General features: G+C 41.7%; 4 protein-coding genes across 4 annotated transcripts; 3 read left to right on the top strand and 1 right to left on the bottom strand.

The window, feature by feature from the left end:
* The first annotated feature begins 3730 nt into the window (after positions 1 to 3730).
* Positions 3731 to 5006, top strand: LOC119550818 (serine protease grass). The gene is made up of 4 exons (XM_037859759.1): positions 3731 to 3934; positions 3994 to 4039; positions 4106 to 4260; positions 4383 to 5006. Exons 1-4 carry the CDS (start codon positions 3733 to 3735, stop codon positions 4772 to 4774), a joined length of 795 nt encoding a protein of 264 aa, XP_037715687.1. The 5' UTR covers positions 3731 to 3732; the 3' UTR covers positions 4775 to 5006.
* Positions 5007 to 12201: 7195 nt separating this feature from the next.
* LOC119549864 (transcription factor E4F1) lies at positions 12202 to 12957 on the top strand. The gene has a single exon (XM_037858159.1). It carries the CDS (start codon positions 12202 to 12204, stop codon positions 12955 to 12957), a length of 756 nt encoding a protein of 251 aa, XP_037714087.1.
* A 364-nt stretch (positions 12958 to 13321) lies between these two features.
* LOC119551706 (U3 small nucleolar RNA-associated protein 18 homolog) lies at positions 13322 to 14984 on the top strand. The gene has a single exon (XM_037861178.1). The coding sequence runs from the start codon at positions 13412 to 13414 to the stop codon at positions 14942 to 14944; it is 1533 nt and encodes a 510-aa protein (XP_037717106.1). The 5' UTR covers positions 13322 to 13411; the 3' UTR covers positions 14945 to 14984.
* A 47-nt stretch (positions 14985 to 15031) lies between these two features.
* On the bottom strand, positions 15032 to 16382 carry LOC119551872 (nuclear pore glycoprotein p62). Its single transcript, XM_037861466.1, has one exon. It carries the CDS (start codon positions 16297 to 16299, stop codon positions 15121 to 15123), a length of 1179 nt encoding a protein of 392 aa, XP_037717394.1. The 5' UTR covers positions 16300 to 16382; the 3' UTR covers positions 15032 to 15120.
* Between the last annotated feature and the right edge of the window lie 305 nt (positions 16383 to 16687).

The following is a 16687-nucleotide window of genomic DNA, read 5'->3' as shown; positions in this document are numbered from 1 at the left end:
TTTCTAACTATCTGCTATTATTCATATTCATTTTTTAAATCAAATTATAAGGATGTTTTATATACCAACAATTTTATTCGAAAAATGTGGCTATCAAAAACTAAAATAAAACAAATAAACTAAAAACATTCACTGCAAAAGCAAGACTTGAACTCAAAACTCGGAGAGCCAAAAGCTCTTGATTTTATCGATGAGCCAAAGATAGTATAATAGTTAATCCAAAATTCTCAATTGTATCTTTTAGAACAACGAAATACATGAGAATAAGTACAAAAAAAGATTTAAATTTATTCAATAAATACTTTTCGTACTGTATTATTGTGATGTTACTATTAACATGCCCCTGGAAAAATCAGCAAAATTAAGAAACATTTTGTAAATTGTTTATTTAAATTTTTAAATTTTTTTACGTAATGTAACAATCTTTCCATGTTGATTTAGCAGGATTATTTTTTTGCATGCACTCGTGTTGCTGTTGTGTTTGGGTTTTATGCACACGTCGCGCAGCGTAGACTGCGAAAATCATGTTGTTGACTTTGAAAAAATATGTGTAAAAATGCGCTATTGTAAATAACAGAACATAAACCCTGAAGAGGAGCCATGGGAGGGGTTCCTAGTTGACTGACTGTCTGAGCGAGAGTGATGACATGGCAATGTCAACGCCGGCAAACAGCGGCAACAACACCGGGATCAACACAACATTGTATGAAGATGCCACGCCTCTGTGATTGCATTTTTACACTTGTCATTTGGATTCCAGGCCACCTCTGTTTGTCCCCGTACTTTGTCGACCAGTGTTTGAAGTTCACACCGAGCAACACAAACATCAGCCGCAGCAACATCCTGCTGTCGCCGGTTTTCCCCTACTTGGGACTTGGTATACTATAATAGTACTCCAAATGAGTTATAAATTCTGCTGTCAAGTATTTTGACAATTGATTAATTGAAACCGACTTGGAAAGTTACTACAGTTCACGATAAGCAGGCACACACGCCTGTTAGAGGAAACGGAAGTGGGCTGTCAATCGGCTGGATCCCCGCCTTCCGTGGATCATTTGTTGATGAGCTAAACTTTGACCGGGTCAGAGATCAAACAAAAAGGGGCTAAGACCAGAGGCCAAGCCGCAGACGCTCAAATTAAGCAAAAGTCTAGTTAAACAGAAAAGTTTTGGTCTTGCACCCCATAACCCCCGATAGACATCGACATCTCCAGCTGCCCTTCAAGTTGACAACCTAAATTGTTAGTTGGCTGATAAGCCGCCTGTGGACGGCCGACTGCCACGCCCCCTCCCCCCTGCAGAAGTGGGCGTATATAACATTTTTATTTATATCACTACTTTTTTATACAGACAGCAAAAGGAGGGTGGAACCAAGACCAAACGGAACACGCGCCGCATGCCAGCGACAAACAAATAAATAAAATTCCTCTTTCGGTTTAGATACTCGTAACACCCCTCTTTCGAGGGGTCAGCTCTGGAGAAGTGTGTGTGTTTTACAAGTCTATTAACTTGTGGCGCTTATCTAATGCTGACAGCAAGTTTTTCACTTTGCCAAAGTTTTTTTCAGCCCGGAAAACGCAACGTTCTTTTTTTGGGGGGGCTGGTAGAATCTTAGGAGGAACAAGTTTTAGGGGCAGCCCCGATGTCAATCATTTGTTGATCATTTTTCTTACAGCCCATGCATAATATATGGCCTCCATTTATAGATGACCACAACTGCCTTCTTGTTGCACTGAGGAAAAAATAAGTATAAAGAAAAAATTGGTAATTGTTTTTTACTAAACAACATCATATTTTGAAAATCCTACAAAATCTTAAGCTAAAATAAAATCATATGTTTAGAAGAATTCTTAACCTCCTTATTCTGAAAATATATAAATGTTATAAACTTTTAAGAAAAGTTTTACAATCGGAAAACCTATAAAAACATGTTTAAAATTTAAGTATCTATAAGAATTTATTATCTTAAGAACTTAATACAATTTAGAACTTTTCTCAAGATAACATCCAACATTATCTGCAGAACTCGTGAGTTCAAAATAATTCCATCAACGTTTAATAAACCAATCATTCTAGACCGAAATTATCATCAGCACATATCCGATAACAAACGTTTTATATGTTTTGTTTATTTTATATGGATGCTAAATTTTAAAACCATAATCTATTAATTCTTTTATATTCCCAGACACATTTAATCTTTTCAAATAAAATGTGAGCACCACACAGAAAGTTATCTTTGCAGTGCTGAAAGGAAAAGTGCCAGACTGTCGGAGAGAAACTTTTCCTGGGGAAAACTCTTGATTTCCTCGGGCATAAGGACAGGGAATTGGTCAAGCTAGTGGCTGCTTCATTAAATGCGACGCCAAAAAGTTGCATCCATCCGTGCAGCTGCTGGAAATATTTATGAACTGTCCGACTGCTGGCGTGGCTGCTATATATACGAGGAATATAAGTATAAGTCCGGGTTCAACACCCCACCTGGCCACCTTTTTTCAATAAACGTTAAGCATTACGGTTATTAGTTTCAGGACGGGCACATAAAAACTTCAGGAGACACTGTTGTTGTTCAACAGACTGGGGACAACAACTTTGTGTTGCCACTTTGCCGATGGTATCTGCTGATGTTGCTCTTGCCACTCTGTAGCAGCAACATGTTGCCGATGCTGATAGTGCCTGCGTTGACTAGTTGACTATGTTGCCATTCTGCAATTGGCTGAATGGGGTCCCATGGAAATTAAGGAAACCGTGATACTTGCAAGTGCATTACATGCAAAGTCCTTGCGGCAGTGACAACAGCAACAGCAGCAGCAACAGCAACAGCAACAGCAGCAGCAACAGCACAGCAGCAACTTATTAACGCGCAATCTCAGCTCTGCAATTGACCGCAATGGGCGGGGCTGTGGAGGGTTAAGGCTGCGGATTCGGATTCGGATCCTGAAGCAGGAGCGATGACGCCGATGACGCCGACGACGACAGGCGGAAACGGAAACGGCAAATAAACGCACGAGCGCTGACGTGCGGGCACCAGCGTGTCAGCGTCCGTGTCTTTGTGCTGCCGCTGTGCACGGGTGTGTGTTGCACTTGTTTGCATGCAACGTGGCAACATGGCAACGACAATGGCAGCAACAACAGCAGCAGCAGCAACAACAGCAGCAGCAGCAACGGGCATTTATCTGGCTGCCCAGACCTGCCACGCCCCTCGTAATACATTGCGGTCGGGATGTTGCATGTTTGTGGGCGCTCGCCTGCGTTTGTATTTTTTCAATACCCATTAATTGATTTAGCTGAAGAGTATGCCCTACTTATGAGCTATCAACTTTTTAAAAGAATATTACTTCTTTTTGTCATAATTTCTCATAATTGTTTTAAGCAAAGCTTAGGAAAATTGAATTATTTTCCAAATGAGTTATAGCCAGCATAAGATTAAACAGATAACATAATCTATTAAAACAAAGCTACCATTTAATCTCATGGAATTCCTAACAGAATATACAAAAACATATTGTACAATATAATATACATATTCTCAAACCGTTTTAATCAATATACTTTATTTATAAAAAAAAACACTCGTTATCAAAATACTGCTGGCTAATAAAATTTCCCAAGAAATCATTATGCGTATCTCGTTATATATAAGAATTCAGCTTTATATGTAAGAATGCATTCATATTTTCTTGAAGTAAAAATGGCATTGTAATAACAGTTCGATTTTGCTGTTTCCTTCGAGATGACGTCTCCGATCGCTCTGCTAATTTTGTCAGCATTGCTAAGCCTCGGAAAACTTGTACTCTCTGGATTTCTGGACTCACAATGTATACCTCCATATGGGCCGAGAGTAATTGGTGGTCAAAATGCGCGAAGATCTCCTTGGATGGCTTATTTAATTCGCAACGGAGGTTTTGCATGTGGCGGCTCTCTTATTGCATACCGTTCGTATTTCTTAACTTTTTGTTTAAGGGTTTCAATTTATATTTATAACTCTCTATAGGCTTTGTTCTTACCGCAGCTCATTGCACGCAGATAAACGATAACTTGTAAGTTACAATATTTTTTATTAACTATATTTTTACTATTTACATACTTGCTTGGTTTTATTACAGATATGTTAGATTGGGTGAATACGATTCCTCGAGGACCACAGATGGCCAGACTACGGACTATCGAGTTATAAATATATATCGTCATGAGCAGTACGTAAGTTTCCAGCACGATGATATTGCAGTGCTTAAACTGGATCGCACAGTGGTCTACAATGGTAATTAAAATACAATCTATAAATTATGAAAGTGATTAATATCAGATCAATCAGAATCTAAAAACTCAAATTATTGGAGAGGCTAAATCCAATTTTAACTATCAATTTCCTTTATTTTCCAGCTGCAGTCAGACCGATCTGCATTTTTACGAATACTGGATTCCAGTCCACCGCAGACAGGATACAGGACTTTACCTTAACCGGCTGGGGTCAGAGTGCCCAGCACTATGAAATGCCTACGACGCTACAGGCTATGTCCCTCCATCGGGTGGAGAAACACTTTTGCGGGGCACCAAGTAACACTATATGTTGCAGGAATCCCTCGAAGTTTGCTTGCTTCGGGGACTCAGGAAGCCCATTGGGAGCACTGCTAAAGTATAGAGGCGTCTATATCTTTGCCCAGTTCGGAATTGTTAACTCGGTTACGGGAAATTGCGATGGCTATAGCATACACATGGATCTTACGAGCTATATGCCCTGGCTTTTAAACACATTGCGACGTAACTGGTACTAAGAGGTTGGTTAGTTATAAAAAAATATCTGAAAATAGACAAAAATTGATTCAAAATATCTTATAAAAAATTCAATACATTTGTTTTAATTATAATAATTACAGCCTTATTACACTGGAGCTTTGACTAACCTAAGTTACCGATATAATATATTTATGAAATTTATGATAACCTAGAAAAAAAGAGTGTATGTTAGGTACAGCTCAACCATATTTCTTCAATTTATTAAGAGATATGCTATAGGTTAGTCGAAATTTAACAGTTACTGGAAATTTTATCATGTGTCATATGGCCTTAAGAATTATTATACAAAGCATTACTAACCTTTTCTTGTATTTATTTTACTAGACCTATCAACCATTTAATGGGTATTTCTTAGTCGGTAAAAATGTTTGTTGGTTCCCCCTGCTATTGAATTTTTTTTGTTTGCCTCGGCGCCATCGTTGGCATGCACGGCAAGGATTTCTCTGCTTAATTTGTGGTTTTCAACCAAACAGAGCAACGAGCGCGATGGACGATGGCAGATGGAAAAGCCGGGGAAAGGCGGGAAAAGGCGGAAAAGCGGCGGACGAGTCCAGCTAACCAACTGTTCAACAGCAATTGCAATTGCAATTGAGGTTGCAGTCGCACGAATATTCCAGGAAGCCCTTAAATATGATTATGGCATACGAAAGGCCTACCAAGGGGGGTACTTTTTTTTGGGGGGGTGTGGAATATTAGGGGTATTGCAGCAATTGTAGAGCTGATTTTTTGGCCATCTTCGTTGGAATCTCTCGCTCATTCGCTTTTAGCCCAGAAATTTCCACGAACCTGATTTAATTGTCACACATTACGGAACCACAATTACATAGAAAAATGCACCAGCCAGCGGAAATGCAAATGGCAAACAGAAATAGCAGCAACTGCAGCAAATAATAACAACCGACTGCGGCCAGCAAGGACCTCCATTTTTGCCCCTTCTCTTGTCTCGAAATAAAATGCGCCATTTGCAATTGTAGTTTATTTTAATACCGCAATTAGTGTTGTTTTCTGGCTGGAGTGGTGGGGCTTTCGTGGTTCGGTGGTTTGGTGGTTCCCCGGGGCGGAGCACGCAATTGGAGGAAAAGGTGGAAAAACCCGGGGAATGCCATGTTGCCACACCATTTGAGGTGGCCCAAAGCTGCCGCAGCGGTAGCAGCATAAATATATCACAAGGAATGCAAAATCCCTGTCTCCCGATGAAAGAGCTCTCCATCTGTCTGGCTATTTTGGAATTATTTGTGACACAGCCGCTGTTAATTGATTTTTAAGTGCCTACTACAATCAGGTACTTTGATACGCATCAGGTGACACATGCAGGCCCATGTTATAACCATCCAGCTTAAAAACAAATATAATGTAATCAGCGATATAAAATAATCAACGCAGCAACTGGGAATCGCCAAATACCCTCTTAAAAAGAAAATTGTATTATAACAATAATATATTTACCTTAAAGAAATATTATTAAAAATAATTTTACTTAATCTTAAAAATTTTAAATACAAAGGAGGCTTAAATCATCACATAAAATGTTTAAAAGATGTTATATATTTATGTCTCAAAATAAGATTCTGGATTAAAAATACTCTTATAGGGATTGTAATATACAAATATACCTTATGGTAAGTGTAACATTACATAAACATTACTAAATATTAAAAACCATTAAGATTCCATAGGAACCCCATTAAAAATAATACTTGCATATCTCCAAAAAGTATTACTATTAAAATGATTACTTAATCTTAAAACACATCACAAAAAATGTTTAAAAGATTATATATATTTACATTTCAAAATAAGATTCTGGATTAAAAATACTCTTATAAGGATTGCAATATATAACTATACTAAATAGTAAGTATTATAAACCATAAACATTACTAAATATTAAAAACCTTTAAGATTCCTAGGGAACCCCATTATATGGTATCACTGGGTAATCCGGAGCACCCTCTTCCATCGAGTACAGCAATCCGATTGAAAGTTAATTGCTGCATACACCTCGTTGATCTCATCCTTTTTGTCCCCCTTTGTAGTATGCAACGAGTGTAATCACATTTTAAGTTGAACGCACTTAATTTTTTGCCCCAACTAAATGCCAATTAAAATTCGTAATTATTTTTTAATGGCATTTTGTGGTCAATATCGGGCGATTGACGATGATTGCACAGCGGTGGCTCCGCGGAGTGGGGGAACTTCGCTTTGATGACGGGATGCCGTCGTGACAGTCCGCATTTATGACGGCCAAATGGCCAGTATCGATATCAATTGCATGACTTGTCAAAGCGGCGCCCACCTAAAAGAAAAGTGCCTCACATGTCCTCGCATGTTAGGGGAAATTGCAAGCAATTGCAGCTCAAACAAGGAATCGCAATAAGAGCCCCGATGTCCTGCAGCCATGTCCTGGCTCAATGAAATTCGAGCAATCATCACCATCAACATTTCGCCTCACTTCGAAAGGGACACGGCAGCCGACATGCCGCAAGTGACAATCATCTATATTTAATAAACAACTAACGCATGCAGGGCGAACAGCAGAGGTCAATAAAATAGCACTAAATACGAAAAGAATGTAAAATTACAAGGAGTTTTTAAACAGTGATGAAAGACCAAATGGGTAGGAAATTTAGATTACAGAATACTTGTATGACAAAACATTTATTTATTGTTGCCACTGCTGTGCGACCATATTAATTTAAGCCGGGAGAAAAGCTTTTCGGAAGGTCTTAATTTGTATCCGCTCTTTGAAAAATAAATAAAGTGTACAAAAAAATATTGTTCTTAAAAAAAGGATGTCTTTTTCATTACATTATACATTTTACAATAAATTATTTATACACAAAATGCAATAGAAACCAAAATCTAACATTAGCACATCTACAAATTTTTAAAACGATCACCTAAACCTGTTAGAATCATAGATAAATATTTTATAATTGAATATAGTTAGGATTTCATTTACCATTACTATTCTGATAGTATGACCCATAAACTGAAAAATAATAAATGAATTACAAATTATTTTAAAAGGGAAAATGGTCCCTTACCACCCTTCCGTAACTTTAAAACAAGAAAATAATAAGATAATTTTCCAATACTTAAGGTACTATTTATTTTAACTTGATACTTGTTTAATTTAAATGTGATTTTTGTGTTGAAAGAGGAATTTTTTCTTTGTTCTTTGTACTTGGGTAAAGTATATAGTTTTCTATCCCTCTGATCACCACTGTTGAACCTTCGATTGGTGTTGGGCGGGAAAAGGGGGAAAGCTGTTCGGAAAAACAACAGCAAGATGACGAGACTAAGCGGCCATTGTCTCCGCCCCCTTTTTTACCCCCAACTTTTCCTCAGTGGAAATTGTTTATCATGCATTTTGTTCGATTCCGAGTCGAGGCGTCTGAATAATGCAGCAGGTAGTACACGTTGATGGAAAAGCGGAAAAGTGGGCGTGGAAATTGGGGGGCGGTCAAATAAATAAGCGAGCATGAAAGCGAAGACGAAAACAAAATGGGCCAGAGGACAACGGCGACGGTGAAAAAGGACAACAATGCTGCAGACACAAAACCGCTTCGAATCGCTTTGGGCGGCATTCAAATTGAATATTGAAAGCATCGAGCACAAAACTGCCAAACGCTTGAATTATGCATTAATGATGTCTGCCACAGTGGACAACAGTCAGGGGCGGAGGGTCTGGAGGGGTTAGGATAGGGGGTTAGGGTGTGAGCACTCCGGGCAGAAGGGTTTTTTATTCCAGAGACAAGAACAACGGCAATGCGTCGTCCTCGCTCACTGGCCACCGCTTATTAATTTTTTATGCGTCTGCTATTTTTATGGCCGACATGAAAGCGTTGGCCGCAAGCGTTTTATTTTCCCCGGCCATTTTCAGCTAGCTTTCGATAGTTTTTCACCGACATTTTCATTTGTTCTTACACACAATCATGTTGGCACCAGCTTGGTTTGCAGCAAATCCTCTTAAATACGTTACAAAAATAATTAATCATTTTATATTTTAATTAAGCATTTTATTCTAAAATCTTAGAAACAAAAATCTAGTAAATGTTTTATATGCAAAAACAGGGTCGAAACATTTTATACTTCATTCGAATTTGATTCAACCTTTTCCTTTTAATAACATTTTATTTTACATTTTATAAGGTTTTGACCCTGTTTTGGTTTTTAAAATTATTTTTTAGTCCTTTCTTAGACTTTGAAACTTTTTGGCTTGTAATATTAAACCTTTTCCCATTTTGTCTAGGATGCTTTAATAAAAAGCACTTAGCTTTACAAAATTCTTCGCCACCTGTAGAGTATTTGAGAGTTCTATAGAAAATGACATAGCAAAATAAGGACGAATTTGTCTGGCTTTGAACACAACTGTCAATACAACATCAAAAGCCATTGTTCGCTAATATTTCGTTAGCAAAGTATTATGCTTTGTGTGGCCAGATTTTCCGTTTGGCTTAATTCTGTTTGTTGGCCAGTGTTGGGAAGGCTACTGCGCTGCAAATAAAGCACGCCCTTGACAATGGCCGTCAATATATCCCGATATCGGTGGACAGAAAGACGTTAATTACCAGCATTACCGTGGGCCCTATTATCAGCCACACAAATCAGCGGTTGTGTAGGCACGGGAAACCTGATGCCCCGTGTGCGCGCAATGGAAAACTCATTACATGCCACAGGAGCCATCATCCAGGAAACGGGAGGTAGGAAACAGGAGAGCCACGCCCACCAGGACCGACCGCAACATGCTGTAATGCGTGGTCCCATCACCATTTGCATGTGCATCCCGATCCACCCGATACTTAAAGCCGACGGGCCATATGTTAGCCTGCACTGCCAAAGGACAAACTTAATGTCAACACGCTAATCTGTCAGTCAGCGGAGGTAGGGAGTCGGTATTCTGGAAGGATCTGAAAGCCGGAGATGGGTCTGCGTTTGCAAAGGATCTGCCACAATGTCGGGCTACTTAAGGAGCGCGGAATCGTCGCGCCCCGCTGCACAAGAGCTCAGGGATATTAGAAGTGGGCGCCAAGATGGGTAGGAGCACTCTTCAAAATTCCTGCGATTTTTAGTCAGGCTTTGGTTCCTTTAAGGATTTTTTGGAGGACTTAAGAAAGTTTTGTAATGTTAAAAAATGAAATTCTAGGGAGTAGGACTATCAAAAGGGACAATCCCTACATTTAGTGGTTAACATTAGCTAGGAGTACTTATATTGCTATGGTTATGGGGCACAAGAGGGTTAAGGAAAACTTAGAACTGAAGACATCTCTGAGTTATGTGTGGTTAATGTCAGGTAGTTACTTAGATCTAGAACCAGGGGATGTACATATACGATTAAGACGCCTCTGGCTTCCGTTATCTTCTAAGGACCTTTATAAAATGTTTATGGTTTTGGTGGTGGAACAGGTTGTTGAAATACATGTGTCTCATTGAAACGCATTATTTCATCATAGACTGTAGGCACTACGATTATTTTCGGAAAATAGAATAGCTGATAACCAAAGTTTCCATTAAGTTATCGTTTTTTTAATCCTAATCACTTGTTTATTTATGTATTTGATTAAACCAATCAATTTTGTTTTTATACTTAAAGGGGCTTACATTAAAAAAAAACTGAGAGCTTGTATTTTCATAAATATATTTATAAGTCGTTTAAGAGTAAAACGTTCTTGAAATTAAAAAAAAAAACCCATTTCATATCTGCGAAACTTTCTTTCTCGGAGCAAGCCAAATGGGATTGTTTTTTTTTCTGAGGTTAAACTATATTCCATCGTCTCCCTTTAAGACAAACCTTTGAGATCTTTAAGATTTATGAAAAGTAGGTTTAATATTTATGGAAAATTATATTTAAGTGTAGCAGCGCCTTGATGGCGCAACAATAAGGTTGTATCCTTTGGAATGACACAAATTGGTGTTCTCAGTGAGGCTTGACGCCTGACTTGGCAGGAGGCACTGGCGGGCACCGCAAGACGGCAGCGGGCACCCAACCAAACAGCCACCCATTTAAGCCCCCCTCTAGCCCCCCGAAGGACGCGCCTTATCAACTATGCAGGGCTTTGTCTCTAAGCGATTGCAGCCGCCCCCCTTTTTTCGGCCCAACCTGTTTCCTCTCAGCCAGCGTCTTTTGTTGCGCTTAATGAATTTTACGTAAATTTTACGAGCGCTGATTTCTGGCAGCAGCACCACCCCAGCTATTAATCCACACTTTAGTGCGAGCACCACCACCCCGGTGGGTGGGGTGGGTTGCTCAAATGGGTGGCTGTGGGCGGTTAGTGGGTGGCTCTGATGACTGGTAACCCCCGGTTTGTGCGTGTGTAATGACAAGTTCAACAACAACTCGGCATTGTCGACTGGTGACTGGTGACGAGGACGACGTGCTCCGACATTTGTTTGCCCAAGTTATGCAAATATTTTTCCAGTCAAGAAGTTTTTGTTTAATTGCATATTTTGACTCGCATTACGCGTGTCATAAAGCAGGGATCCGAAGCTTACCACAATGGAGGGGATTAAGTGTGCTCGGAAGACATGTTCCTGAATTTCCGAGCTGTGTTCAAAGCTGGGATACCTTCTTGAAACTAAACAGATCATTTGTTTTATGATTTGTTATGTTTTTCATTAAGTCTTTTTCAGTTGATTCTTAGTAAAGAAAACATTTGTTTATAGCAAGGATTATTTAATACCCCTGAAACCGAAATGGTGCTCTTATTTGCCTCAAACACAAGCTTTAATGATTTTTCAATAAGTAATGTAACTATAAAAAATTGTTTACTTCTGTTAAAAATAGTTGGATCTACTTTCTTATAGCTTGAATAACTATTTATTAGTATAAACACTTAAAAAATAGTAAAGTGTGTGTTAAATTAACATATATATAGTCTATTTGTGTTTGTTTTTTTTTAGAGATTTTATTACATTAAGTCAACAATTTTAAAAATTTACATATTTTATAAAAGGTGCGATATGTATGTAAGAGTTATGTTTGCAAACCTTTTGTTTTATAAGTAGTTTCCTTGGCTGAAACCCTTCTAAAAACCCGTTTACTGCCTTAAAAATGTACAAAATTAATAAAAAGATACATTTTTAAGGAAACTTTTAGATGAGTTACTGATAAAGTAATAGTTCTTTCTACCAAAAAGGATACACAGTAAAACAAAGCTTCTTCTAGTTTTTAAAAATTCGTTAGATGAGAGTTGGCTAAAATTAAAAATCGGTTAAGTCACCAAATTTAAAAAGTTAAAAATTTTGAGGTATACTTTTGGCGTAATACCTTTCTTTCTTTGCCAGCCCTGATAGCTTCCGAGTATCGGGAATCGAGTACTTTCTATCCATCAGACAGGATGACAGGCGACTTTCCCACTTTCTCACTTTCTTCTTTCCTCTCCCCGGCGAAACACCACGCAGCATGGCAAGTACTGGCGAATGGATTACTGTGGATCTGGAACCGGCCACTCTGCTGTCGGTGAAAGAGGAAAATGGTATAGTAACCCGGGTGTATATAGCCCCCTGTTCGGAGCCGAAGATTCAGGAGCCTGTCGTGAAGCAAAAGCCTATGTATATTCCCGACAAAAACACGCTGCTTTACCACTGTCCGTATTGTACCAATGGAATTCGCACGGCCGGTGCTTTTAAGGTGCACATGTTGGCCTGCGAAAGGCGCTTCAAAAAGATGAAGGAGGACGGGATCGAGATGCCTCCGCTGCAGTGCAGCTTTTGCCAGGAGACCTTCCCCACCGTGGCGGCCTTGAGAGAACACAGAGTCCTTCACGGAACCAAACGAATTTGCGAGTCCTGCAATGTGGAGTACGAAACGGAGGTGGAATATCGCAGTCATTTGACGAGTTATCTAAAGACCCCAAAACGCAAGCAGAACTCACCCAAGGATGACCCTTCCAACGTTACCAAGTTCTTCAATTGCCTCTTCTGCCGGAACCAGTTTGTGGCCCATTTTAAGCCCGGTAAGGTGACCCGTCGCTATGCCTGCGACAATTGTGTCCAGCGGCTGAGGAGCCAGGAGGTGGAGAAAGCGCGCGGTGTGCCCCCCAAGAGAAAGGCCGAATTTATCTGCTATCGTTGTGGCCGGATGTACAAACTCGAGGGTTTCCTAAGCCGTCACTTACAATTGTGTCAGGGAAACATTCCCAAAAAGAAGCGCCAATGAATTTGGTATAATTATGATACCTCAAAGTACACTATGTTAAAGTTTAATAATACAATTTTTATAGAAAACATTTATACTATTTTGTTAAAACTGAATAAATCCAAAACTTCCACATTGCAATTGCAAAAAATTTAAATTTTTATGTTATATGTATATTCTTAAACATTAATAACTATGTTAAAGAAAATGAAACCTTATTAACTTATTAATAATGCAAAACAATGTAAATTCCATTGCTTATACCATTAGTTCAAATTCTGGCGCCCTTCCCACCGAAATCTGTTCACACTTGTTATCGCTGGGGGTCACACTTATCGATAGCTCATCTGATTTGTGGTATTTTGCCTTCAAAGCGTTAGTGAATTTCCCGCCCAGCTGCACGTGTAAATTTTTGAGCAGCCAACGCGTAAATCATCGTAAATAAACGAATTTTGGGGCATTCCCGGCGATTACCATGAGTGCAGACGAGTCCAGCGATGGATTGGAGGATCTCAAGGACCTGATGGCCCTGTATGGCAAGCAGGAGCAGGAGAAACCCAGGGAGGAGGAAAGGAAACGCTTCATTCCAAAGGCCTCGAAGGCCAAGGAACTCAACTATGTGGAGGTTCCCATGGAAAAGGTGATCTTTGGGGACAGGCAGCGTTTCCTCGCCAATCTGGCCAAGTCCGTGGGCCAAAAGTGGCAGCCAAGCGACGGCCAGGACGACGACGACGACAAGGAGCAGCAATCCGGCCAGCAGAAGAAGGGGGAAAAGCGGAAGGCAGCCTGGTCGGATTCCGACGACGAAGACCTCCAGGTGGGCGATGTTAAGAAGCCCACCAAGCACACAGGTCCCCTGAATCATCTGCGCAAGGACAAGTCCTACAAGGAGTACCTCACGGCGCGATTCCATCGCACTCTCAACCAACCCAAGTGGGCAGAGAAGAAGATAAAGGACGACGACGATGAGGACCACTCCTCCGACGAAGAACTGCTCAAGACAGTGGGCTTTATCGACCACAAGGCCCGTAGGAGCGCTTTGCCCCAGAAAACGCTGAACTTCAAGCGAGTTAAGGACGTGAACAGATCTTCCAAATCCGATGCCGTGGTGTCCAGCATTCAGTTCCATCCCACCAGTACCGCAGCTCTGGTGGCTGGTGAAGAGGACTCCACAGCCACCATCTACACGGTGGATGGGCAGAAGAACGAGAAGCTGCACAGCATGCGCTTCAAAAGATTCCCGCTGCGCTGCACCAGGATCGCTCCATGCGGCACGAAGGCTTTCTTTGGTTCGTACAGGAGATTCTACTACGCCTACGATCTGCTCGAGGCCAAGGAATCCAGGCTGGTGCTGCCGGGCGATGTAAAAACCATGCACAACTTCGAGGTCTCACCGTGTGGCAAATTCATCATCACCGCTGGCAAGTTCGGAGCCATGCATCTGCTCACGGCCAATACAAATGAGCTGCTGCATAGCTTCAAGCAGGAGGGCAAGGTTAAGGGATTCGCTTGGACTGGGGACTCCCGAAGGATCATCGTCTGCGGGGGCACTTCCAATGTTATTGTTTTAAACCTCCGGCAGAACCTTATAGAGCACGTCTTCTTAGACGACGGCTGCATCAATGGACAGTCCATCCAACTGGCCCCCAATCAACGCCTTCTGGCCACCGGCAGCCAAGAGGGCGTGGTCAACGTTTACGACTATGAGAGCGTGTTGGCCTCCAAAGCCCCACAGCCCGAGAAGCGCTTCATGAACCTGCGGACCTGCATCACGGATCTGCAGTTCAATCACTCGTCTGAGTTGCTGGCCATGAGCTCCACCGCGGCACCCAACGCTGTGAAGCTGGCCCATTTCCCCAGTGCCACCGTGTTCTCCAACTTTCCGACACAGACCGAGAACGTGGGCAAGGTGTACACCATGGCCTTCTCGCCGCATAGCAGCTTCCTGGCCTTTGCCGCCGAGAAGGGCGTGCCACTCTATAGGCTTAAGCACTTCAAGAATTATTAACTGAAGGCTATATGATTTAAATAAAATATTCTATGTGAAATGTGTGTTTTTATAATGACTACAACTAGGAAAAAACTAAAAATAGTATTTCTCATGGGGAAATAAGAACTTTATTCTTTTAGTAGTTACAGTAAATCATTTAAGTTACAAGTTAACAAGCCTTTTGGGTCTAATATTTAATAGGGAGCTCGGAAGATGTCCCGCTTCTGGGAGTCTTGTATCTTGCCAATGTCGTCCAGCTTCTTGCAGATGTTCGACGACTGCGATTCGATCCACTGCAGGGAGCTCATGTGTGCGTTGAGGATCTTGCCAATCTGAATGATGGGATCAGTGGTGTCCTGGCCCTTGTTGGCCTCGTTTAGGTTGTCGATGATCTCCTTTAGGTCCTCGGACATCTGCTTCAGCTGCGTGTCCAGGTTCTCCACCATCAAATAGGTCTGGCTGCGCTCCATGTCCACTCTGGGTAGATTCACGAACTCCTTCTCCAGCGGCGCCAAGCTGTCCTCCAGCTCCTTCTGCTGCGTGGCTATAAACTCCAGCTCCTGGTCGAGCACCTGCTGGTCGGTCTTTACCTTCTTGACGGCATCGTTAAGCTCCACGATCTTCTGGTTGTTGCTAATAAGTAGTTTGTCCCAGGCGTTGATCTGGGTGGCCTGTTCGGTGAACACCTTTTCCTGCTCTTCGAACTCTAGGGTCCACTTGTTGATGTGCTCCTCCAGTTGGTTGTATGACAGCTGGGAGGCGGTGGCGACGGCCGCGGAGTCCGTGGTCTTGGTCTCAGTGGTTAGATTGGCAAAAGCTCCGCCGGTGCTTAGAGTTGGAGCCGGTGCGACACCCAGTTGCGGAGCTGCGGCCGCTGGGGCTGCTGTCAGAGTTGTGGGAGCAGCCGCAGTGCTTTTGGGAGCTCCTAATCCTAATCCTGTGCCGCCTAGCAGGCCAGTGGCGGGTGCTGCCGTGTTTGGTGTGCTGGTAGCCAAGCTGGGCGCCACCGCTGCCGTCGGCTGGGCCAAGAAGCCACCAAAGGCGGGAGGAGCGGCGGAGGTTGCAATCGTTGTCGCAGAAGTGGACACCGGATTGGCGGCTTGAGTGCCCAGCGTGAGGGGAGTTGAAGCGGGTGCCGGCAGGCCAAATCCGAATGCCGGTGGAGCCTGTGCCTTGCAGTTGTCCGCATCTCCGCCACCAATATTAGTAGAAGCCGCCGGGCCTCCAAAAGAGAATGTGGGTTTTGTGGCGGGAACGGCGGCTGGTGCTCCTGGGGCGGCGGCTGCAGCGGGTGTTCCCGTGCCCAGGCCGAAGGAGAAGGAGGAGCCGCCTCCTATCGGAGCGGCCGTGGTCGTGGGCAACTGGAATACCATGCTCGAAATCCAGGAAATAATATAAATTCAATCAAACGGAATCACGCCAAAATCACCAGTGTGACCCCTACTTTGAGTTTTGTTATAATATCAGTGTTGGAAAACAGCCGATGCTACTGAAATTAGCTATTTTCTAGCTAAAATTAGCAGAAACTTGTAGACTTGAGCGGGTAAATTAAAATTTTAATAAGACTTTAAATCATTTACCCAATATTATATATATAATGGCTTCAGGGATTTTATGAGTTGTCTTTAAGTACTGGATTTGGTGACAGTTTTTAAGAAAACTCTAAATAGTCTGTGTATAAAATTTTCCATGATCTTTGCTTATTTATTTCCACATAGGCCTATAAAATTAAAATTTTATAGCACGCTCTTTTAACAATGA

Source organism: Drosophila subpulchrella, chromosome 2R (assembly GCF_014743375.2).
Source record: "Drosophila subpulchrella strain 33 F10 #4 breed RU33 chromosome 2R, RU_Dsub_v1.1 Primary Assembly, whole genome shotgun sequence".
NCBI classification, from domain to species: domain Eukaryota; kingdom Metazoa; phylum Arthropoda; class Insecta; order Diptera; family Drosophilidae; genus Drosophila; species Drosophila subpulchrella.
The sequence above is the reverse complement of the archived record's forward strand: the minus strand, read 5'-3'. Positions and strand labels throughout refer to the sequence as shown.

Bases quoted from the DNA above. Each gene is read 5' to 3' on its own strand.
- LOC119549864 (XM_037858159.1), top strand. From the start codon at position 12,202: ATGGCAAGTACTGGCGAATGGATTACTGTGGATCTGGAACCGGCCACT.
- LOC119550818 (XM_037859759.1), top strand. From the start codon at position 3,733: ATGACGTCTCCGATCGCTCTGCTAATTTTGTCAGCATTGCTAAGCCTC. The intron at 4,040-4,105 runs GTAAGTTACAAT...GTTTTATTACAG, and splicing joins ACGCAGATAAACGATAACTT to ATATGTTAGATTGGGTGAAT. The intron at 4,261-4,382 runs GTAATTAAAATA...TTTATTTTCCAG, and splicing joins TCGCACAGTGGTCTACAATG to CTGCAGTCAGACCGATCTGC.
- LOC119551872 (XM_037861466.1), bottom strand. From the start codon at position 16,299: ATGGTATTCCAGTTGCCCACGACCACGGCCGCTCCGATAGGAGGCGGC.
- LOC119551706 (XM_037861178.1), top strand. From the start codon at position 13,412: ATGAGTGCAGACGAGTCCAGCGATGGATTGGAGGATCTCAAGGACCTG.